A 25,051-nucleotide genomic window follows, 5' to 3' on the forward strand; every position below is an offset into this window, starting at 1 on the left:
GTTTTTTTTTTTGTTTTTTTTTACAGCTGACATGTTTTTCCTCTTCATATATCAATAAGAAGTGTCTATAGAGGCCTATGAATAACTTGCACTTAGCGTGAAATTAAATTAAAAACATAAATAAACAACCGAAGTGCACCGCTCCGATTGTCAGTGAACGCACCACCGGGCCACAGGAAGGAAGTACGGGAGGTGGTGTGTGTTTTTTTTCACTCGGTGGTGTAGCGATTAAAGCTAACTACAACAAGCTGCAACCACAGCAACTGACATGAGACTGCTGACATGATTTCATCAGCAACCTGAATCGCCAAATATGTTGGCGAACATTTTCCCAGAGTCACTGTCAATTAGAGAGAGACATCGCGGACGAAACAGCAGCTAGAACAACAGCAAGGTAACGTAAATGTCAACAGTTTGAGCCACAGCCCAGCAGCCCAGCAGCAGCAGCAGCAACAACAACACTCTTAGGCTAATTAGCTCGACAGTGTTTTTACTGGGCAGCGTTGTGCTTACTGACAGCTACCGCTAATAGCTAATGGCAAGATAGTTATGTCGTTAAAAAGTCATGCTACATGCATAGCTTTGTGCGTTGCTTGTTTGTGTCCACTTTAGCATTTGATTATCTGAAGTGTTGAACATCTCATCTAAGCTATGGGAGGCGTTCCTCGTGCTAAGTGCAACTTGACGTTATTACTCAGTGATGTACAATCCCCGTGGATTTATTAGATATAACAGTATTTTAGGATAAATCCGTCATTATTGAAACTTGGGGTTTGTTACTTATGACAAACGGAAGCGTTATTAGACACCGTTATTCCCTCTATGTGCCGTTTAATGTTGTTATGCAGCTCTGCACGTAGAGACAAGTAGTTTTTCATGATCATGTATTGAAAAACTGAAATATTATACCTGATTTCTGATCCATTAATGTAGTCTGGTTTCACCACCCTGACAACATCATGGTATCAAAAAAACAAAACAAAAACAACGACACTGTTCTGGAAATATTGTGTAAAACACAAATAGAGGCAGCACAAACTGGACTTCACTCTTCTTTCAGTAAACACACATACATTTTATTCATCTACCAAACTGGGCTCAGTGCCCAGTAGCTGTCCTGTTTCCCTGGACTCTTACAGTATGAGATATTGAGACTCTAGTGGATGTTTTATCTACTCAGTTTACAGTTTATGCATTAATAGCTATAGACTGTGTGGTCAGACATTTTTTGGTCAACTGTATTATTGATCAGAGAAGCAGTGGCTTTAACATGACAACATCAGCTAATTTGTGCTTGACTGTGACTCAGCATTTTACTTGTCTGTTCATATCAAACAAACAAAAAAAGCCTAAAGTACAACGCTTAAGGAATTTGCTATAGAGTAAATGCAGACAACCCAGAAAACAGCTCTGGTTTTATTCCACAAAGGCCTCCTCCCATAGTAGGATGGTGTATGTTTTTTAAGATCTCATTATCTGTATGACTAATATTCACATCTGTTTAACTGTGTGTTCTCCTAGCTGAGTATTATGCTGGACGTGGGGAAGTGGCCAGTGTTTGCACTCCTTCCTCCTGAGGAACTACGGCTTATCCGCCAGGCTTGTGTCTTTGGCAGCGCTGCAAACGAAGCCCTCTATGTCACAGTTAATGATGAGGTAACCCTTGGGCATTAAGCAATGGCGCTTTAATCCTTTTGTTTACATGAAGACTTGTTTTAGCACTCATCAAATTTAACATCCTTTATAACTTACTTTATAGCACAGTTTTTTTTCTGTTTTAAAAGTGGGTAGAAAATGCTGCAGCCTTTTCACTGACTGGTTGATACAAGGTGCAGTTCCAGGCACAGGGATAAGCAGATAGAATGAGGCTATCTTTAGCCATACAGGCCTAATACCCCAGCCAGCTCCATTTTTATCCTGTGGAAAGGTGGAGAGTGAGCCTCATCTTTTCAACCCTTGCTCATCTGTTTGTTCCTGTAGCCCAAGCAGTTTATGTTTCAGTGCAGTGGATTGTGGTATAAAAAAAAATAATTTTGGTGGATTTCACTTCAGATGCTACTAAATGCCTCTGATAGATTACACTTTGGCTGCTGATGTAGATACATTTGGCTGGAAAGTTGACTCTGTAAACCAGTTAATCACTTGATATCATATAAATCATCCAAATCTCTGCACTGGGAAGTTATGAGGGACATTTTTGTCTATTTTCTCACATTTACAGTCTGTTAATGAAAACAACAAAACCCAAATAGCTCTTAAAGTAACCTTTCCATTGTTTAAAAGCTAATCCTATCATATCTACTCTCATCCCAGGATGTCAAACCCCCAATGTTTACCATATTATCAGTAAACACCAGAATGTTGCAATTGTGTACCATTAATATCAGGAGCATTTCAGCAGTGATGTTTGCTATTTGCAGGTCTTTGCTCTGGGCACAAACTGCAGTGGCTGCTTAGGGCTCGGAGACCTTCAAAGCACTATTGAGCCGCGCAGGATTGATGTTTTGTGTGGAAAGAAGATTGTGTCCCTAAGCTATGGAACAGGACCACATGTGGTTATCGCCACTGCAGGTAATCCAGTTCAGAAAACTTTTGTTTGTCCCTCAAGGCGATAATTTCCTCAGGAGGAAAAGGAACGACATGACAGACAAACAAGATGACAGATGCAGATGTCTAGAGTCTGGTTTTATGATGATGCTGTGCCTTTACAGCTTGAATATAATTGTGTATTAACATACAATGCTTAAAAGGTTCAGATGGAGTATTGATTAAAGTTTGTTATTTTCAGTTTTAATTAAAAACTGGCAAGCTTTAGCCTGGTGTAATGAGGTAAAAAAAAAAGTGTCTCTTTAATTTGATGCGTAACTGTTGGTACGCATGAAAAATAGACAAAATGTATTTAATGTAACCTACTCGGTCAGTGCTAAGTTTGGCTATAAAGAGTTCTGGTTGTCCGACACTCTTGGGAACCGTCAATACAGCAGAAATGTTTATGTAGCTTTCCCCAGAGCTGTGGCCCATCACCACCCTGTCTCTGAGCTCTGCAGGCAGCTCCTTCCTCCTCATGGTCTGGTTTTTACACTGATATGCATTGTCAGCTGTGATGCCATTATACATACAGGTTTGTAGCTTTTCAAATCATCCCTGCTTTTCCCAGGGCTGCGAGTATCTTCCACACCGACTGCTCTTTAAAACTCCGGCAGCCAACATCAAGTGGAAATAGTCTGCACTTTGTCACTGCAGTGTTGGACCAGATCCTGGTACTTGGTGGCCGTCCTTTTCTGAAGTGTCTCGTCATCCATCTTCCAATGAGTCAGTTAAATCAGGATGATCCTCTTCGCCTTCAAACATTATGACCATGGGGGAAGTGTGGTTTTCTTCTCAGTTCACCTCATCTCCCAACATCCTGCAGCTACAGGACGGAGGCTCTTCTTTGTCCTCTGAATTGATGAGATTGGTCTTATATTTGTCATTTCCGCTCCAGGATGACAGCCTGTGCTCTGAGCACCTTGTCATAATGGCCTGGCTAAGCACAACCATGCACGTCAGCAGTATGGGCACCAGCGTGCCTCTTTCTCCACATCATTTGCACTGTGGCTTCTCCCCCATCACCACCTATGCAGCTCCACAGCCCTCCTCCTCCAGGTGACAGACCTCTGCTTGGATCATGTCTCTTACTTTACCTCCATTGCAGGCTTGGCCTTTCCTCGGTTGACTGTACAACTATCTCCTGGATCTGGAGCAGGAATTTTCTCACTTTCACTTTTCTTGTCATTTGTGATCACCATGCTTTTTGACTACTGTGCTTGTAGTCAAGGGATGATGTCGTTGGAGTTTGATTGTCCATAAAATATCCTACTGAAGGTTGGCAGGTGCCGGTCTTCATTGTATTTTCCCTCCCTGCTGCTTCAATGAGCATATTCATGTCCATGATGAACAGGAGCGGGGAGAGTGATTCAGCCAGTTGTGATCCCCATTTTCCAGATACTACAATCCTGATCCATCCTGATCAGTTGTGACATTAGAAAGACCAGTCATTCATCCTTGGTTCCATTCTGTGAAACACAATATATGACAGTATACAATTAGAAATGAGAGTCATAACAAAATTTATACTGTATTTGATAATACAAAGTAAATGCTAGGTGCTGCTTTACATTATCTCTGCTGACACGCTACCTTTGTCTGCTCTATTAGTGTGAGTGTATTTTTATCTGCTGCTTTTTCAGCAAATATATTAAAGTCATCAGTTTCATGAATGCTATTTTAACAAATGCTAATATTCCTTATCATTTCTATTCAGAATTGTACTGAGTCTGAGTGCTGTAAATTATGTGGCTGCTTCTTATCTCCTCATAAAATATTAACCACTGTGAATAACACAACATGAATAAAAGTTTGCCTGCTGCTCTGCAGATGGGGAGGTGTTTGCTTGGGGCCACAACGGCTACAGCCAACTCGGTAATGGGACCACCAACCACGGACTGACCCCTGCCCTGGTGTCCACCAACCTCCTTAGCAAGAGAGTGACAGAGGTGGCCTGCGGCTCTCACCACACTATCGCCCTGACGACCGACGGAGAGGTAATTTATCCTCGGGTGTGTTCTCACTGAAGATTCTTTTTGCTAAATCTATAGTTCTTTGGGCAGTGACCATGATATCTCTGGGTTCAGGTGTATGCATGGGGCTACAACAACTCGGGCCAAGTCGGTTCAGGGTCCACTGCCAACCAGCCGACACCACGCAGGGTCAGCAGCTGCCTGCAGAACAAAGTGGTGGTTAACATCGCCTGCGGTCAGCTCTGCTCCATGGCTGTTCTGGACAATGGAGAGGTAATGGGTTACATCAAGTGGCAGATGTGAACATGAATAAGTGAATCAGTAGTCTCAGTAGGTCAGCGTTTTGGCAGCCAGCAGCCCAGAACTTTTTAAAAGTGGAAACAAATAAAAATGTCACACTCAAGATATCCATGACTAAGCAGTTGTATATCGCCTTTCACGACTCACCATGTTGTGTTTTTACCTTATTTTCTCATTATAATAATAATAATAGCATTTATTTGAATAGGGACAGTGCATATTAATGAACATTAGTATAACTAAAAGAAATACTGCTGTAAATATGCCGGATTATAGCCAGGCGGCTAATTTACGTCCGACGTCCCTAATAAATAAATAAATAAATAAATAAATAAAATACAGCAGTACACCACAAGGAATAAAAACAAAACAATAAATACAATACATATAGCGAAATACATAAAAGTGCACTACACAAACAAGGAAGACAAAACAATAAAAACAATGTTAGACACGGTACTTGGACAGGTAGTAGGGCCAAATCTCATTTTTCCCTGATATAATGCTCTCACATAAAATGGTATAACATGTATTGTGAATATAGTATATAACATGTGATTTCATACATGATGTAAACTAGGAATGGCAGTGTTTTCTCCACCAAGAATCAGAATATAGTTTATTTTCATGCACTTTTTTAGTATACCATAGATAGATAGATAGATAGATAGATAGATGAATAGATGAATAGACGAAAAGAAAGTGAATCAAGGTTTGTATCGTCTCATAGATCTACGGTTGGGGCTACAATTGCAATGGACAGCTTGGTCTGGGCAACAATGGTAATCAGCAGACACCGTGCAGGATTGCAGCTCTCCAAGGTGTCAACATCATCCAGGTAAGAGTTAAAGAGTGAGAGAGTGAGAGAGAGAGAGAGAGAGAATTCTTATGAGGATGTTTTTGAATTATTTATTTCGGCCAGTTTTCAGCTTAATCACACTCTTCCCTCCACATGCAGGTTGCCTGTGGATATGCACATACGTTGGCGCTTACAGATGAGGGCTTTGTTTATGCCTGGGGAGCCAACTCATATGGGCAGTTGGGAACAGGGAATAAGAGTAACCAAGCTCTTCCCACTCAAATAAACACAGACAAGGAGAGGTCAGTATTTTGTTTTTACCTTAGCCTGAATTAGCAGTGGCATCCGAGCAGGTTACTAAGAACTGCATGACAATATTGTGTGAGATGAATCCTTTAAAAGTAATCCCCACTGGTAGTTTTTATCAATAATGAAACACCCTCTTTTTGCTCTATCAAGACATCTTCAACATATTGCAGTGTAAAAGCAGCAGAAGGTCTAACTTCAGTTTTTGTCCCTAGGATGGTGGAGGTGGCTGCATGTCACACCAGCCACACATCTGCAGCCAAGACCCAGAGCGGGCAGGTTCTGATGTGGGGTCAGTGTCGAGGTCAAGCTGTGGCCAGCCCCCACCTCACCCATTTCAGCAGCACGGACGATGTGTTCGCGTGCTTCGCCACACCTGCGGTCACATGGCACCTCCTCTCAGTAGGTAAGCGTGGTGTAGGGATATAAATATTTTCTAAATCAAACACTTTGTTCCATTGATCTTTTGCACTGGTCAGAGGTAACGATACCATGCGGTGGGCACATATCTCCAGGAATTCCAGGAAGTGGGCTTAGAAATAAACAGGAAAATCTGTTTCCTGGTCACTTCAAACAGACATACATGTGCTGATTGATCTTATCTGCTCACCCCAACCTGACAAACATTTCACCTTGAGATGTTATTTTATTGTTTATGCTTCTTTTTGCACGGTTTGTGACACCCCTCTCTTAGCAAACAAACCACTGAAATCAACAGTGCAATTGCTTTCTATTGTAACTTGTTCTTGATTGTACTAGTGATTCAAATTAGATCTGAGATTAGATTCTTTGATTTTTCTCTTTTCAGTGTCTACCAGAGGGAGTCATTCAAAAGTATCATTTGTGAGATTTCAAAAAATAATCTATTTGTGTATTTATGTCTACAGTTGTTACAGTTGTATAAAAAATATACTTAGAGAGCATTTCGCTATTTAATTTTATTTAAAAAAAGAGAAATCGTTATGTCCTCTATTTTTGGTCAGATGGAGATGACTACCTGACCGTGGCCCAGTCTCTGAAGAAGGAGTTTGACAGCCCAGAGATCTCAGACCTGAAGTTCCTGGTTGATGGGAAGTGTATTCATGTTCACAAAGCGCTGCTGAAAATCAGGTACAAAGAGCCACAAACACACTCAAGTCCAAAGACAAATTGTGAACGAGTGCTGCTATGAACGTGTTATATATACGCAAAAATCTCAGTGTTTTTTTTTTTCACCCTTTACTTTGTGCGTGTAGGATTTACTTACTGATATGTACAGTTCCCATCCAGTCACGTTACATGTGGAGTAGCTAATGTGTCTGGAGGTTCACAGTGTATGCAAACATTTTGAGCTGAACATAAAATTTTTTTTTAATTTTGTAGAGAATGTACAAAGGAGCTCATTGTGGTCTCCAGGTTTTCCCCTGTGATGTCGAGTCATCTCTTTTCATCTTTGCTTGACTGAGAGATGTATTTTTTCCCTTTCTTCCTCACCAGAGCTGCTTCTTCAACCCTGACTTTCATTTTGGTCACATGAGTGTATTTTTCACATTCAGAGGTTGCGTCTGGTCATGAGCAATGGAGGCACTGGGGTTTTCAGGGGAACAGAAACACACTTTGATGTTGCAGACTTGTGTGATTGTTGATTATAGAGACAGGAAGTCAAGACAAACCAATAATTCTGTTGGTTGTGCAGCCATGGTGACTGCCAATACACTGAGCCATCCTTCTCTGATAATGAATTTAACATGTGCAGCATATACATTATATACCCGCTGTGCCGCGTTTCCTATATTTAAACACCATCTGTTAAACAGCGCTTCCTCGTGTTTCCTGTTAATGTCGTGGAAGCAAAGACAGACCTATTGTTTCCCGTTTTTCTTTTTATAACCACACTTGGACTCAAAGTATCTGTGTTCCGGTGCCTTGCTCTTTTGCACTGTCAGTAGGAAGGAGCCAGACTGTCTGCGACATCAACCTTTAGTGCCCAGCAACGAATAATGCCTGTTCTGGCAAGGTCACATTCAAATGATATGTTTGAGATGCACTTAAGGGATGAGACATGCATTGTTTGCTCAGCCAGAACCTGAAAACAAATGACAGAAAGGCACTTGTTGTGTTGTTTTGTGATGATGTTGTGATGTTTTCAGCCTTAAGACATTGGCAGTGAGTGTAGACCTGTAGGGGAAAAAAGAAAGAAGGTAATCAGTATTTCAGATGCAGAAAGCCATAAAGAATAATAAATAGGGAATAACCCTGTGGATTATAGTTGTTGGCAGACTGCCTCCACTTTCCCCCAGGAGATGTGTAATGGGCTGAACATTGAATCTTGATCAGTGCATGAATTTATAAAAATGGGGTAACCCTTTAATATACATGCTGTTAATTATGTGATAATGTCAAGAAATAGCCAAGAACTAACGGTCAACTGCAAGACTTGGTGGAGAAAAAATCTGGCCTTTCCAAAAAAGTTCCAAGCTTGAAAGAATGTGTAATATTTTGCCTTGAAAACCCGTGAACTTGTATCCCCTGCTCCCTCAGGTGGCTCGCTGTTCAGTAAAGTGTGTTTTACCATTCAACAGTTCTTCACTTGTAGGACCAAAAAGACCAGCCTTACCAGAGAACAGCCCATTCTTTTATTGGTTATTATTCCCGTTTCCCAATTTGATTGTTAGTGCAGTGAGAACATCAGCATCATGTTCTATTAAACTAAGTGTTATGGGTTTTTTCTCTGATGGCTTCAAAGCACTTAAAAGGCTGTGTTTTAGTGATGTTACCATGATACTGTAGGTCAGTAGTCCATTTTGTTTTAACTGGGAATGTTCCAATATGCTGACATAAGCAGGGAAATTATTTTAAAAATTAAAAACAGCTTTATTGTATTTTCTTCCCAGGCATGGGAACATGTGAATATGAGTTTTGAGAATTAACATGGCAGCATTTCATTCATATACTTGGAATCTATTTTGCCTTTCTATAGGTTATAGCAGGAATATTGTAGACTTGATATCAAATGTGAAGGTAATTAAATGGCTTCTATGTTTCTAAAAAAAAAGAGTTCATGTTGCACTTAACAGAAGGTAATGACAGTGATATTTCATGGTACCTACCTTGTCTTTATTTAGACATATTTACATATTTCATCCAAATGAGTTACTGGGCAAGGCTATGTGAAAGTATTACAGTGAAGGTTGTTATTAACGTGTTAGTTATGTTGAAACTACCCATAAATTATGTTTCTAAGGAACAAAACCCACTACAGGCAGTGGAAAGGTAATTACTGGAAGTATTCAGCTATGATATGGAAACTGGCTGTTGCATTTATTACTCTGTAATTACCCAATACTTAACAGTAATTCATGGCAATTTTACTACTACAACTTGTTATTACATATATTTTACTAGATTGTTATTTCTGGGCTATATTTCTCGACATTACTAATTATTAATGTTTTAAATTGATGCTCTGCAGATATATTTCCCTCTCCTTCAGCGCTGATTTCCACTCTGTATGAAAATTAATTAGCAGGGTCATGCAGCCACTTATTGGCTGGTAATGCAGTTTGCAGACTGCTCTGTTTTACGTCACAAAGATCCTGTTTATCACTTAAAACCCTGTTTCAGTTCCTGGAAAGTGGTACGTTGTTCTGTAATCATTACAGCATGGCGAGCAAAAAAGAAAAACTGTGAGGAGAAAAGGGCGAGCCTTTTTTTTTCTAATAACTCGGCAAAAAGAGGATGTGGTATCCTTTAAGCATGTCATACCTCTCTTCTTTGTCTAGGTGTGAGCATTTCCGTGCACTTCTGAATGAAACTGATGAGGACGCCATAGAAATCCACCAGTTCTCATACCTGGTATACAGAGCCTTTCTGGAGTACCTCTACACGGACACTATCAACCTGCCACCAGAGGATGCTATTGGTAAAGCCAGAGAGGAAGCACAGCCTGTTACACACTGAGAGCACTATGAATAGAGCCAATGCAATGACTCTTACACACACTCACCCATTACTGTTGTTCTTGTACATGTGTTTTTATGTGTTTGTAGGGTTGCTTGATTTGGCCACTTTCTACCGAGAGACGAGGCTGAAGAGACTGTGCCAGGAAACGATCAAGAGAGGCATCTCTGAGGAGAACGCCATCACTCTGCTATCAGCTGCTGTCAAGTATGAGGCGCGGGTAAGCTTATAGCCGCTGACACACAGTCAGACAGCGTGGTGGTGGGTGCCTTCACACTAGCTAGTTAGTTATGCTCAGCACTGACCAGACAGCACTCTTCATTTTTAGGACCTGGAGGAGTTCTGCTTCAAGTTTTGCGTCAACCACCTAACAGCTGTCACGCAGACCCAGGCCTTTGCAGACATGGACCACGACCTGCTCAAGAACTTCATTAGCAAAGCCAGCCGCTACGGGGCCTTCAAAAACTGACTAGAGCGCGCAGAGATGCATCCAACATGATGAGGTTTAAGCTCACTGAGGTGCTGAGACTCGACCCCTAGACCAAAGTAAACACCAAGCCGATCAGCACTTCAAAGACTTGTCACCAGGGATGTAAACACTGGAGAGGGGCGCGGTTTAAGGTTTCACCCCGTAGCTGAGGCCTCTGCGCTGCTGCCCCCTAAACCTTCCCCAAACACAACGGTTGCTTGGGGGGGGGATGTCGGGGGGGGTAAACACTGGGTTGTACCACTTGTCCGGTCACAAGAAGACAGTGCAGACGCAGAATAGCAAGATGCGCCAGCGGCCGTCTCTGCATCGCCCACTGTATGCTTGGCTGATTCAGTGTCTGCTTTGATTCATCAAGCGTGTACCAGACGGATGCGGCGAACCTACTCACAGCAGCAACCAACTCAGAAAGGATATATGACAGCACTACAACAATGAAAAAAAACACAGTCAACATTTAGGTTGTTTTTTTTGTTTTTAGAACACAGCCCCCTGTCATTACACACTTGTGTACATCACATTGTAGTAGATTATTTCTGAACAGTAGAGACAGGAAGTGATCAGCCACAAACAAGTCGGCCATGAATTGTCCCTTCACTTTTGTGCTGCTTTTCTCTGAAGCCTTGATTCTCAAACCGTCTGGATTGAGAAGTTGTATTTAACTGATGAAAAAAACCAAACAAGCTGTTCTTCTTTTTACAAAACTGCAACTTTGAGACCTTTTTTCTTTCCAAGCAAATCTGGTTTATAACAGATCTGATGATTATCTGTTCTCTTCTTTAAGTCACTGTTACACTTTGCCACTTTGTGTTTTTATATATCACAGTAGTTCACCTTTGCCATCCAAATTTATGGTTGCCGTTTGACGTTTGTATTCGACTTAACATTTGCACTGTTTTGCTGTAGACAGTTGCTACCATCAACAGACCGATGGGGGAAAAGAAAAAGGTGCAGTTACACTTTGTGAGCGATGAGAACATCCTACTGCATGTTTACTTGTGTTCAGATTAACCCTCTCTGTGCAGCTAAGACAGTGTCTGACTAACACAAGCATACTTATTCCTGTTGACAATGTTACACTGTAGATGCAGCTTATTTTTACTGTTTACAAAAGTGTGGTTGTTCATTGTGGTTTGCTTTTGTTTTGTTACTAATAGTATATGGGCAGCAAACTTCTGCTTCTTTTTACACCTCTCTTGACCCTGGTAGCGCCTCATCCTAATGTTAGATACATGTAAAGGCCAAGTGTGACTGTGTTGAATAAAGTCTCATACATTATAGGACCACACACTCTTTAAATGTAGTTACCAGATGAATACACATTAAATCGGTCTCAATAGAATGTAAACCTGCTTTAACTTTTATTTTAACAAGCCAATTATTGTAATTGTTTTGGTTTTTTTTAACATTTTGATAATCACTAAAAGTTGCCTGTGTTATTATTTTGTATGGAAAATGCTGCAAACTGCTGACAGTAGCATTAAAGGTAACATTTGACAATCTGAAATGTATTAAAATGAATATCTGCATAGTTTGATGAATGTGTTATTGCTGTCTGTTACGCTATAATTAGCAGCCTTCACATGCACGTATAAGCAACATATAATAATGTTTGAAATCTGCAACCCAAGCAGCACCATGTTTACTTAGATGTCCAACCCCAGTTTGCTACAAGTTGCAAAACACTAACACATACTGTGCAGATCTAACGCCATTCAAAGTAAAGTGCAGTATTTGAATGTCTTTATAGTATATGTACCGGAAGCTTGATTGGTGTACGCTGTGGTTTTCACACCTGCCACTCTCTTATCAAGTGCCGTTTGAGAAAGCTGAGCGTGTGCCGCTGACTGAAACTTTAAGAGACACACAATGAGCACACCATCTGCACCTACTGCTTGTATAACCTGAACACAGAAACAGAGATGTAACTGACATGAGTTCACAGTCTTCTTGCAAGAGGAAGCTCTTGATATTCTGTGATTATATGATAAAGCACATCTCTCTAGTGCACCGGTTTCTGTCTGCACAAATATATTATTTAATTAGTCAACCTTTACACAAATACTTACTGATTTGTCTTTCCCACAGAAATAACTTCAGTACCTTTACAGTTGTTCAAACATGTAGCAAAGCTGGTGTTTTTTACCTTTAAGACAGATTTAGCCCAGTGGTCAGTCAACACGCTCAGAATTTTAGTCCATGTCATGTCACCCACTATCACTAAAACAACTGTGGTTAAATCATCAAAGTGGAAGGACACCTGTGGTTTTTAAAACTCTAAATATGGCCCCCGGGCGGCTGGTGGTGTGAGAAAACTGAATAAACCCAGTTAAAGTAGAGCTTCATGTAAAACTTCTTAAGCATAACATTTACTTAAATGAAACGCTGCATGTTGAATCTTTGGCACAGTGCTGTGGGTGCCATTTGTCACACAGGATCAAAAAATCAATATCAACACAATTGTGTGTGTTTTCAGTCTGAGTTCCACACACACAGACTTTGGCACTTTGACTTGACAGCTTAAAAATGCATGACTTGTAAATAGAGCCTGCAAATGAGTTCATTGGTTAGTGGATCATGGAAAAAGCTTCTAACCCAGTGAACCCAAAAAGAAGGGGGTTTGGGGGACGTTGACGCCACAGAGACTTGTGAAAAAGAAAAAAGTGTGAAAGTTGTGAAACTGGCATGAAGTTAATAAGATTTGCAGATAAAGCCTGCACTGTCAGTTGTCCCAGTAGGGAGGATGAAGGGTTTGTGGGTGGGGAGTGTTTGTTTTACGAAGCAGTCAATAGCCCCCGAGCTGATAAGGCTTGTGGGGGGAACACTCTGCCCTTCAAAGAACCACACCACACTTCCTTTGTTTCTTTCTTTTCGTTTTCCAAATGTCAAGTGTCTATTTTAGTTCTAATTTTGACACCAGTGAAACCACAGGTGCACATCGACTGTCCAAAAGAAGATTATAACATTTCTATTCGCATGCAAGCTTTTCCTCACATGAATGTTAATGATGCCACCTCTTCCTTTTTGTGGCGTTTGTTCCCACTCTTAGCAGTTTCAGATGCATTTCAGTTAAACTGAATGGGTTTGTTATGTGTATGTGTGTGAGAGAGAAAGTGAGAGAGAAACTCATGTCGGGCTCCTGGTGTCTGCTCACTGAAGAGTTTTTGTTGCTGTTGCAGTCCTGGAACGCTTCCTTGGCCTCAAGCGGGGTGTGGGGGGTTGTGTATGAACCGCAGTTCTGTTGGGTTGCGCTGGTTTGACTTGTTGTTTGTTTGTTGATGCCAATCCAGCCTTGGTGCAGCCTCTGTATCCAAGGTGAACATGAGAGAATCAGTCTGAGACGCTTTGAGTCACTGTGAATTGGAAACATCCCTTTTGCCAAGTTTGGATATTTCTTGAGCAGCTTTCGTTTTGACAGCTTGTTTTTCATGTTGCACTGATCACACACAAAGACGTCTGATGCTGAAGGATCAAGTCATTGAGACACATTTAATTAGCTGTCTCAGTCTTATGACCAAAACACACCCAAGGCTGGTTGGATGTGTCACCAGTTCAGTGAGGTTCACCTGTAACTATCTCTGTCTTATAGAGGATTTCAAGTGTGCATCAACTCATAGGAAACATGAAGTAAACTTCAGTCTATGTTGGGTCACAAACATGCAGGGTTCAACTTGAATTCATGGTGCATCCATGATTTGTAAAATTTGAACTGGAAACCAACTCTGGCTGCCCGTTGATGATCATTACACAACAACATTATGTCACCTACTATCCTTCTCAGGCATTTGCTCAATTATTCGAAGGCATTCATGTCTTGGCCTTCAGGGGTGCCAGACGATTTCCTGGCATTGTGAGAAATTTAACAGTCCAGGGATTTCAAGCACATGTTTTTGTTTAGCAGCCACATACTTGCATGTGAAGAGCTTGTTTTTATGTGCTAGATGGAACTATTTTGTGAGTCAAAGACAATAGTACAAGTTGTTTTTTTTTCTTTTTTCTTGAACATTTCGCTCCAGCCTTGATGGTGTTTATTTTGTTGCGGGCTGACAAAGAGAGGGACACTGACCATAAAACACCCAATGTCTCTGTTATTCTCTGCAAGATTTTTTCCTTCATTTGTTTGGCTATTGTTGGTGAGTCTGTGAAGTCAGAATGAACCGTCTCTGGATTAGTGTCATGTTACCAAACAAGAGCAAACACGTTTGTATCACTGGAGTCAGTTCCACACGGTGGGGGAAATTATTGTAAGCAATAAAAAGCAGCTGAACAAATGATCGTTGTTTGTTTGATTCTATGCAAATGTAGGTACAAAGAGTGGATTTGGCAGAAGAAAAAACTGCTTTTGTTTATGATTTTTTGTAGTGACAGGAAGCCCATCCAGTTAGTGTACTTCCTTCTTGAAACTGTAGCAACCATCCAACACAAACATATTCAAACAAATTACAGTATCCACTCAACAATGCTGCCAATCAAATAGCTGAGAGCACTTTCAAGTTGTCTGAGACTGATTATTTATAAACTTGAGATACTTCCCTGCTGAGCGACAAAGGCCCCAGTGTTTCAACTGGCTGCCAAGTTAAGAGCTTCTGTTCAATGAGAGAGCTTGAATGCTATAGTTTCACAGTGGAACCCTGAGAGGAGAAAGCTGTGGGCACACATGGACATGGGCAGAAGAAAAAGCCCGTGCACACAGAGAAAGCTCTCTGTTCCTGAATAAAACCCTGTTCTTCTTTAGCAGAGCCGCTGCCCACACAGGCAGGAAACAACTAGGAGACAGTTCACTTGTCTTGTAAGCTCCAGTCAGACCTGCGGAGGCAGTCACCTCAGGCTAATGCAGGTTTACTGACCTACCCATAGGCACTTCTGACCCCCTGCCCCTGAAGAAGATAAGACAAATCAAACACTAACAGCAGTTTAAAAAAATGTTTTTAAGTTTGATTTTTTCATATGTGTCACTGCACTTAAAAAAATATATATATATTGTAACAAATTACAATACTATAAATGCCGCTGTGTTCAAAATATAACTGAGGTACAAAAGCATTAAAAGAAGTAAGGAACTCCCATGCAGAAAAAATGGTTTCACATCATTGTACTGTTATTATTAGCTTATAACTTGACTGCAAATTTACTAGACGAAAGCTGCCATGTAAATTCAATGAAGTGAAGTGAGTATTTCCAACAGTGGTGTAGTGGAGAAGATCAAGTTATTAAGGGATATTTGTAGTTATATTTCACCATTGATGGGGTGATGGGTTGAACACAAGAATATATTTTTTTTTATATTGAAGGCTGTGATCATTACTCACAGTTATGAAGGATAAGACCTTTCCAAAGATTGTCATAAAGTTGTGTTAAAAATTAATTGTTGTATTGTTGTTTTAAGTCGATGAAAACCAGCTTTAAAATAAGCCCAGTTATGAGTGTTGCTTAAATAATACATCTTTATTTTTTTCTTATTTGCAGCTATAGTAAGAATATCTCAAAATGTTCATTCTGAACATGTATCCATTCATCAAGAGCATATGACAAAATCTTGATGAATTCCCTTAGTGTTGTTCTGGCTTGTTCTTTAACTGTAAGAGCAGACAAAGGAGTGGGAGGAGCTGGGCTGGAGGCAGTGGGAGGAGTTACTACAGCTGCTCTCCACTCAAAGTACAAAAACTGTCTACCCCATACAGGCACAAAGGAGAAGTAGAAACTCTGAGGATGAGGCGTGCTGGGCTAAAGCCCTGAGGCTGTCAGCAAGAGAGACAAACAGAGAAAGAGAGACAGAGAAGTAGAAACTGAGTGACTCAGTCAGTCTGAAAGAAAGCAACAGAGAGGGGGGACAGGAAACAGACCCTGGGGACAAACAGGCGCACTCACATTGTGACACAGAGAGCTCCAGCTTCAGTTCTGCTACTGAGGAGAAGCCTTGTGGTTAGTGGTCAGGACCTTGTGAGAGGAGGACAGCTGAAGACTACAGTGCTGCTGTGGAGGGACTGAAAAGGACAAAAACACTGGACTGAATCTTGTCAAAGCGAAGGAGTTTTGCCATGAGGACAAATTCTAACGGACCTGAATGTGGATATGCCATCACTTCTGTTGTGGAGCCAGCAGCTTGTGGTGGTTGGGGACTTCCTGAGTGAAACTGGGGACACACACTCTGTCTGACTGATTTATCTGAGTAAGTAAAGCTCAGTCCGCAACTCGTGGGGGCACAGCCTGGTGGAGAGACAGCGCAGGGGGGAGGGGAGGACACTCCAGCCTGAATGTCTGTCCTCTAGAGAGGGGTCTTTTCAACATGAGGTAACCCCCAAAATAACTTACATCAAGACACAAGAGGGAATTGTGTTGGCCATGCACAGCAGTCCTCTCCAGCGTGGACACTGGTGATGGAAGAAAGTTTTTTGAGTGTCTTTCAGTGCATCCTGTTCTGTGCCTTTCTCTCCATTCATGGTGGATTTGTTGTATGGGGTAGCCCTTTCATTATATAGCTATTACATAACAGACACCCCTCATCCTTCCACTTTTGTCTCTCAGAATGTACAACACCACCCCCTCGAATTTCGGTCTCACCACACCGTGGACGGACAATAACTCGGCTAACATTTCTACTTGCAACAAGAACGATGGTTTCAAGTACCCATTGTACAGCACCATCTTCAGCATTGTGTTTGTGGTGGGGCTGATCACCAATGTTGTGGCCATTTACATCTTCCTCTGCTCTCTGAAGCTGAGGAATGAGACCACGACTTACATGATTAACCTGGTTGTGTCTGACCTGCTGTTTGTCTGCACGCTGCCTCTGAGGGTCTTCTACTTCATCAACCAGAACTGGCCCTTTGGCAGCACGCTGTGCAAGGTCTCCGTCTCGTTGTTCTACACCAACATGTACGGCAGCATGCTCTTCCTCACCTGCATCAGCGTGGATCGCTTCCTAGCCATTGTGCACCCCTTTCGCTCGAGGACGCTGAGGACTAAACGCAATGCTAAGATAGTGTGCATTGCTGTGTGGGTGCTGGTGCTGTCAGGGAGCCTCCCCACAGGGTTCATGTTAGAGACCACCTCGCAAGAGAGAAACAAAACTAACGCTACGTTCTGCTTCGAGAACTTCTCCTCCAAGCAGTGGAAGTCCCACCTGTCCAAGGTGGTGATCTTCATAGAAACAGTGGGCTTTATCATCCCACTGCTACTGAACGTATGTTGCTCCATAATGGTGTTGCAGACCCTGCGTCGCCCCCAAACCATCAGCCGTGGGGGGAAGCTGAACAAAACAAAGATCCTGCGCATGATAATTGTACACCTTTGTATTTTTTGTTTTTGCTTCATCCCCTACAATGTAAACTTGGTTTTCTACGCTCTGGTCCGCACCAAAACTCTGACAGGCTGCTATGTGGAGTCTGTGGTCCGAACCATCTACCCAGTAGCCCTCTGCATTGCTGTATCCAACTGCTGCTTTGATCCCATTGTTTACTACTTCACCTCGGAGACCATCCAGAACTCGATCAAGAGGAAGTCTATGGTTAACCGCACGTATGATGCCAAGTTCTCTGAGGCCCTGCAGTCGGAGACCAGCTCTAACCTGCACTGCAGCCTGAAGAACCTGAAAGCTAAAGTCTTTCATAATGAGTCTTCAGTGTGACCGTGGGGTTGTATTAAAATCCATAAACCGACAAACAACTGTGAGACAAGAGGAATGGATTTTATTTTGGAGTGCTTTGTGAAGCACATGCCAAGGTAAAATGATCTGATCTTAGTCTTCATCTCAGGGCAAATGTTTGGACCTCTGCTCTGCAGTATTACTGCTACAAGATCCCTTGTTCGCATCTGTGGATTTATTCCTTTATTTATTACTACTTATTAATTCCCCTCCCCTATGGACATTGTGTAAAGCACAATTACTCTGCCAGTGACCTGGAAGGGAATGTGATCACTGAACAGCAGGACAGTTATGATATTGAATGCTACATGTGCCTGTATATCTGAACATTTCCGTGGTAAGTTGTGGTGCTAACTGTAGAATAGTATCTATTAAATTAACATAAAGTTATATCAAGCTATAAAGTGTACAGTACGGCTTGTTTTGTTGTTGTTTTGTGTTAATTGTGAATTACAAATAGGTCACAGTGCCTTTCTTTGTTCTGGCGGCATTTCATTATAGTCTGTATTAAATTGTGTTAACTGCCATTAAATGCACTGACATGGAATTCCAGATACTGCACTCATGCCACAGTAATGAATAAAAGTCATGTACTGTCTAAAACAAGTGAAACATTTTGTATGTTTTGACACTGATATGCAATTCATTGTTGAACACGCACAATGCAGCAGCTTGTTAATTGCAACCAAGCTGTAACTGCTGCACTTCTGTTTGTCCTACATGCAAATGAGGAGGTTTTTAAAAAAGTGGAAGTGGAGCGTCTGGTGAGTCTCTGTGACTCCCACTGGGGTGTGTCGTGCCAGCTTCCTGTGTGGCAACCACTGATGGGGAAGAGGAAGCATTTATTAATGGAACTGAGGGAAAAATCAGGCAAACAGTAAATATGTAAATGTGATGTGTAAGAAGCACTTTACTGTAAAGCCACCGTGATTTGGTGACGCACAGAGAGTGGATCACTTGGTACCAGACAGTAGCTGAAGCAGTGAAGTGTCTTTTATGTTTAATTTGACCTAGATAGGAATTCTATTTTATCATCCTGTTAAATGTTGTTTTCCTCCCCCACAAGGACGTGGTGTTTTTTATAGATATGGTAATCGACAAGGCCGGTCCTGTGCACCGGAACAGAACAGTCAGTGCTGCTGCACAATAAATCAGGATGCCTTTGATCAACAAAGTAAGACTACTCTAACAGTCAGGCAGCAACATTTTAATTGCTCATACCCACATATGTATAAAATAGAATAATATAAAACAACATCAAAGTGAAATTCAAATGAAAAGAAATCATGTTTACAGTTTATTTAAAACATTTGTCCTGCTGTGGACACATTTTCAAGTGATGTAACAGCAAGGAGTCGGCACAGCGTGAGAGTGAATAACAGAAAGCACATGGCGCTCTAACTTTATTGACATAACCTGAAAGTCAGTTAGCGGCACTTTATACGTGCCCCACCTAAAACGCTGAGGCTCCGAGGCAACGTGAGAGAGTCAAGGACAGGCTTAAAGACCTGGCCTGTTGAGAAAACAAACAAGCACAATTTGACACTGAGGGATTTCATGCCGTCTTAGAGCAGTGCCCTTATCATCATCATCTGAGCAGCTGCAACACCACCACCACGGGCTTTCAAAGCACGGCCAACTAGAACCTGTTCAGGACTGGTTCTAGTGAGTAACCACACATCACTGATCATCATGCACAACTGAGTGTGTATTCAACACAGGCTTTTTCTGTTCAGCAGGTATTCATTGCTCTTGTCATCTGGGCCAAAGGTCAAGGAGAACAAAACAGGAAATGTCTGTTTAAGAGTTTAATCACACACACTGATCATCTAACCTTATCAAGTGTTATAGTGAAACAAGAGTGACCAAACAAGTAAGTTCAGTGCAATCATTTCCTATTGAATATTTCCACATCTCTTTCTGAAAATGAACCAGCACCTTCCTCTTACTCAACTGTTGTTGTAACTTCTGGTAGTTTCACAACTGTTCCCATCTTTCGATGGGCATGTTGCCTAATGTCAAGAACATGAAGCTGTGTATACACCGCTGAAGTCTTATGGTTGTATAAGCACACATGTATCAGGGATCGGACCCCTCACGTGAGCCCAGCAGGCTCCCCTGCATACACAACAGTTATCTAATCAGCTTGACCTCCTCTTCCCAGCAGACTGCAGGGTGAGAAAACACAGATGCTGCACTGGTTGTCATCACATATATTCTGTTCTGCATTGCTCCGGTAATCTCAGATGCATCAAAGCATTCTTGTTCAGTGTGAGGTGGACCGCAGATCTGTGTCTTTTTCTTTTTCTTTTTGCGCAAGTGATGTGAAGAAGATAGTGATTTCGCATAAATAAAGAGTTTTACGAGTGGCTTTATCAACCTCATTTCCTCAAATCAGCTTGTAGATATACATCATAGGCTAGGTAATTTGAAGTGAGAGCATGAGTCCTTCAAGGTCACACAACACAACACAGCGCATATTTTGTCTGAGAGGCTGTCTTCATCAGGATCGTCACAGTCGGTACCATCCTCCAAGTCTTACTACAGACAACAACAAGCCTGGATCTAGCCTTGAACTTTTAGCATTAGGTCCCTGTTCCCCTGTGTTAAATACAACATGTTTTCTGCATTCAACCTCTTAATGGCTGCTATGAAGTTGTGTCAGTCCCAAGTGAGCAGGGATCCTCCGGTGTGTTGAGAAGTCATGTCAGGATGAATTTCTGCTGGGGCACTGTGACCCCAGTATGTGCAAACTTTCAGGAGTTGGTTGGACATAGTGGGTAAGGGGTGAAGTTTTCTCATCCTCAGGCACACTCTACAGCTCTGGATCACATGACAAGGGAAGCATCTATCCTGCTTAATGGGTCTGAGGGAGGTGGGGTGGGAATCAACCAAGAGGAAATAGCTGTTATTACACTAATGTGGCTAGTGCTCATTATATCTGCACCGTTTTCCCATGGTAACACCAGAATCCCATTCCACATCTCTGGTATTTACAGTCCCACCTTGGTTGTAGGGGTAAACAGGTATTATTATTGTTCTATAAAACGTTTTGCCACTCTCAAGGGGCAAAGAGTACTCGCTTGCAAGACAGCTTTCGTGACTAGGAAAGGAGAAACAATAAAAAGCACACAATGCCGGAGACAGAACTTCGCGTTAAGTAATCATTCGCCAGGAAGTGGTTTGACAAAAAAAGAGACATCTTGCCTGTGCTCGCACAACAGCCCCACTCATTCCAAAAATCAGTGGCAGCACCGAGCTAATAACCAGGAATGAACTCAGTGTCTGCAAGGAGGGAGGTAAACTAAATAACTGCACCAACAGTCACATGTAATCCTCCTTAACTCTCTGTCGCCTCCATCCATAAACAGGCCTTATCAGGTCCTGGAGGGGGCATCTGACCAGATTAGCTTTTGGTTGCATAACATGTGCAGAATGAAACAGTAAGCATAAACAGCATGTTAATAAAAACACTCCCTTCGTTGGGATATGGTGGCGTTGACAAAAACATGCATTTTGAATGTGAAAGTGCTCATCTTTAAAGTATCACAAAGGTCATTGTGGTTTCATTTAGTATGTCAACATTTCAGTGGTGAAATGAAAGTGGGACATTTTGAAACCACATTGTAACAGAGTCTGTCAACAATGAGCATCACTCTCCCACTCTTCATCAGCCAGATGAGTCTTCACCTCAAGGGAAGAATTACGAGCCAGCTGACGACCTGCATGCCTGTCTTGGTGGTTGGTTGGAGCATGAGTATCATTGCTTAAACAGCCAAGAACTTCCTGTCAACAGCAACAACAAATTGGAGATGGGGATAGATTTGACAGATGATTCATACAGGCTCAAATTGAGTGGTTGGTGCAGATTTTAATCAGTAACACTTTCTTCACTAGTGTGGGTTGGTAGGCAAGGCAAGGTAAGGTAAGCCAAGGCATGGCAGTTTTATTTATAGCACATTTCATACCAAGTGGTAACTCAATGTGCTTTACATAAAAACAAAACATTTAACAGTAAGAATTGGAAACAGGAAAAAAACATACATGGTAGGTGGGCGTGTGGGTGTGTGCGTGGGTGGGTTGGTTGGTTAAGGAGATGTCATCTAAAATGTTGAAATACCTGAGAAGTATTCATGTCAAACCGAGAAGCCACAAGCTCCAACATGAGATAGGACTTGTGGGAAGAGTGGTTGACTGTTCTGGGGAAATCAGTTCCTGTGAATCCTACTCGGAATTCCCATAAACACTCACATAGCAACACACAATGAAACACACTGTTGCACGCATGTTTTGGAGTTTGACAGATTTATTTCCTGGTCACACCCCGACTATAACCCCCCCCCAATACTACCACTGTACACACACTCTTCAGTTCGAGTGTTTCTGCCTAACTAGACATGGTGTCACAGTCTGTTGGAGAAAAAAAAAACCATAAAGATTTGGTGGGTTCTGCTTGATGGGACCATTTGGGGTTTCCTTAACTGAGTGTTCTCCCTCTGGAGACTCCTGGGGGGTTTAAACAATGTCCGAGCAGCCATTGTGAACACATTAATCCTCTGTTGTAGCTACAGCTTCTACCCAGAGAGGAGAGCCCATGGTGCGACTGACAGTCTCATGAGAGAGGGGAGAGGTCACTGGGTCTAACCCCAGAGCAGCCACATGTCCCATGTATCCTGTCAAAGCACCCATGTGCTAAATGATGATAGGATAAAACCTTTTAAAATGTCATCTGTATGCAGCACATTAAGATCACATTAGTTTATGTTTTTAGCTTCATTGCTGATGTAAGATGTGATGTGCAATTGATCATTCACTGTCCCATAAGGTGACATAATCAGTATTAGGATCAAGTCAGTTCCAATTAAAAAATCAAATTAATACTGCATATTAGAATGGCATATCGTCACATTGAAAAAAAACCTACCATATTCCTATCTCTTACAGAAACTCTGAATCCTCACCTACATGTTCACATGCGACTCTGGATGACATGTTAAAGCACTACCTGAAATTGAAACTAAACTGTACTACTGTAATACTGTACTGTAATAAGTAAAGAGCTGATCAGGACAAGTTGTACTGAAATTTACCTATCGAGTTTTACACAGTGGCTCCACCAAGCACAAGGCAGGATTAGTGATACCCGGGCCCCCACTAATGCTAAAGAACAGGCTCATAAACAAATGTCCATAGCACACTCCACAGCACAACCACACATAAAAGCTGACGCTTACAGGTCAGCCTTCAGGTCAGCATGTTCCCCATGAGGAATTTCCACGGACCACACAATACTTCTCCTCTTCCTCTGCTTCTCGTCTTCAGCAGAATGCAGTCTCCTTAACCACAGAAGTTCACTGTTTGAAGGAAGTCGATGTCAACATCTGCTCAACCCTAACCCTCGTCCCAAAACCACAGCTCTTAGTATAATTCTATCATATTGGTTGTTTACTCTAAAAGGTCCTGATTTTGTAACAGTGAATTATTATCTCTCTTGAGTAAACATTCTGAATGCAGAAATCGTTGCATTTCAAGCTGAAAGATGGGACACTTAAAATATGACCTCCAGGTCCTGTTGGTAGAGGGTCCTGAGGAGACACCTAGTTTATTTATTGAAACTCTTGCCTCAGGGTGCGAAGGACACGGGTCATTGATACCCCCAAGGTTATCTGCATCATCCTAAAACAAGCCACGAAATTAGCCCCATGTAGCAGGCAGATAAGACCAAGATAATTCCTCTTTCATCAGAGGTGCCATTGAGACTGTGATAATTAGTTACAGATGTATCTGGTGATCATACAGTTACAGAATTTCCTCTTTCGCTTGTTTTCAATTAACAACAGAAGCTTCCGGGGGTATGCAATTATTTCCATGCCACATGGCAATGAATGTAAGCCAATGGCTGCTTTAACAAAATTAGAATATCTGCAAAACTGGAACCCTGTTTGCAAAATTGCTGGCAATACAAAGTATGTGTGCTTTAGTAAATGGACCATAACATGAAACATCATTCGCATCTCAAACAGCCATTCTATTTCAGCGAGTCACACAACACAGAAGTGGCATGACTGATGCATCCTTTAACCATTAACTTATCACTGATCTTTCCTTCTTGTTTGAACTAGTGCAGTGTGGATGTGCTGTTTAAGATTAATGAGATATAAACACTAACAGCACAGAATCACAAGACTTAATGATTTGAATCACTACATCATGCAGGAGATTTAACTATTTCAGTGTCTTTGTCAAGCTTGAATGAATCAGTGTCAAACTCAGTGGGTGAATTAATGAAGCTCTAATTTTCATTCATTTTCATTTTCATTTAATTACACTTTTCATATGAATATGTAAAGGCAAATGGGAAATGTTGCCTTTGGTTAAATTTACCACACAGTCTTCCCGAAGGTGGGCCGGCCCATCAGGAATCATCAGACACGTGAGCCACAAACAATGGCAGCGTTTAAAAGTGTTAACAGCCCGGTAACATGCGCAGGGCTTGCACTGTCCCACATGAATTGGGATCCAAATGTAACTTTTCCTGACCTTTCTTTTTTACATATATTTTCTTTTTCTTTTTTCTTTTTTTACTTTGAGCAGCTGATGAATTATGCTGTTCCACGACAAACACGGATTGGCCACACCAGCCTCTATTGTCTTTTACAGAGCAACAAAACGCAGGCTGCAGACAATGGAGGGTCACTGCAGAGGGCTTGAAATAATCATAACAATGACAGCTCCCATATTTATAGTTGCAAAGAGACTCCCAACTGCAGTGCCTAAGTGCTTTGTTATTAACAGGAAGAGCTGCTCCCTGTGAAACACTTCTCCTTAGTGGGTGAGTCATGGTAACAGGTTTCATTGTTAGAGGTCACTGATGCTATAAATGTCCTCTAAAAACTCAAATATAGTACACAAACTAATGTAGCGTAACATTTAAAACACACAATAGAACTGTGAAGGCTCCCTCTGCTTATCCTGCACAAGAAAAGTGAAAGATCAGTATCATTGTCAGTAGCCAG

The 25,051-nt window shown here is 41.7% G+C and overlaps 2 protein-coding genes across 2 annotated transcripts; both read left to right on the forward strand.

Moving 5' to 3' along the window:
* Window positions 1–201: 201 nt before the first annotated feature.
* rcbtb2 (regulator of chromosome condensation (RCC1) and BTB (POZ) domain containing protein 2) lies at window positions 202–13,113 on the forward strand. The gene is made up of 12 exons (XM_083984609.1): window positions 202–394; window positions 1,522–1,656; window positions 2,421–2,571; window positions 4,417–4,583; window positions 4,674–4,832; window positions 5,590–5,697; window positions 5,818–5,960; window positions 6,180–6,370; window positions 6,948–7,074; window positions 9,726–9,865; window positions 9,993–10,123; window positions 10,232–13,113. Exons 2-12 carry the CDS (start codon window positions 1,531–1,533, stop codon window positions 10,370–10,372), a joined length of 1,584 nt encoding a protein of 527 aa, XP_083840735.1. The 5' UTR covers window positions 202–394; window positions 1,522–1,530; the 3' UTR covers window positions 10,373–13,113.
* Window positions 13,114–16,493: 3,380 nt separating this feature from the next.
* On the forward strand, window positions 16,494–18,596 carry lpar6a (lysophosphatidic acid receptor 6a). Its single transcript, XM_083985386.1, has one exon. It carries the CDS (start codon window positions 16,917–16,919, stop codon window positions 18,015–18,017), a length of 1,101 nt encoding a protein of 366 aa, XP_083841512.1. The 5' UTR covers window positions 16,494–16,916; the 3' UTR covers window positions 18,018–18,596.
* Window positions 18,597–25,051: the final 6,455 nt, after the last annotated feature.

Source organism: Trachurus trachurus (assembly GCF_905171665.1).
Source record: "Trachurus trachurus genome assembly, chromosome: 13".
NCBI classification, from domain to species: Eukaryota; Metazoa; Chordata; class Actinopteri; order Carangiformes; family Carangidae; genus Trachurus; species Trachurus trachurus.

Coding starts and splice junctions, on each gene's coding strand:
- lpar6a (XM_083985386.1), top strand. CDS start 16,917: ATGTACAACACCACCCCCTCGAATTTCGGTCTCACCACACCGTGGACG.
- rcbtb2 (XM_083984609.1), top strand. CDS start 1,531: ATGCTGGACGTGGGGAAGTGGCCAGTGTTTGCACTCCTTCCTCCTGAG. Junction 4,584..4,673: donor CCCTGACGACCGACGGAGAG/GTAATTTATCCT, acceptor CTCTGGGTTCAG/GTGTATGCATGGGGCTACAA. Junction 7,075..9,725: donor AAAGCGCTGCTGAAAATCAG/GTACAAAGAGCC, acceptor TTCTTTGTCTAG/GTGTGAGCATTTCCGTGCAC.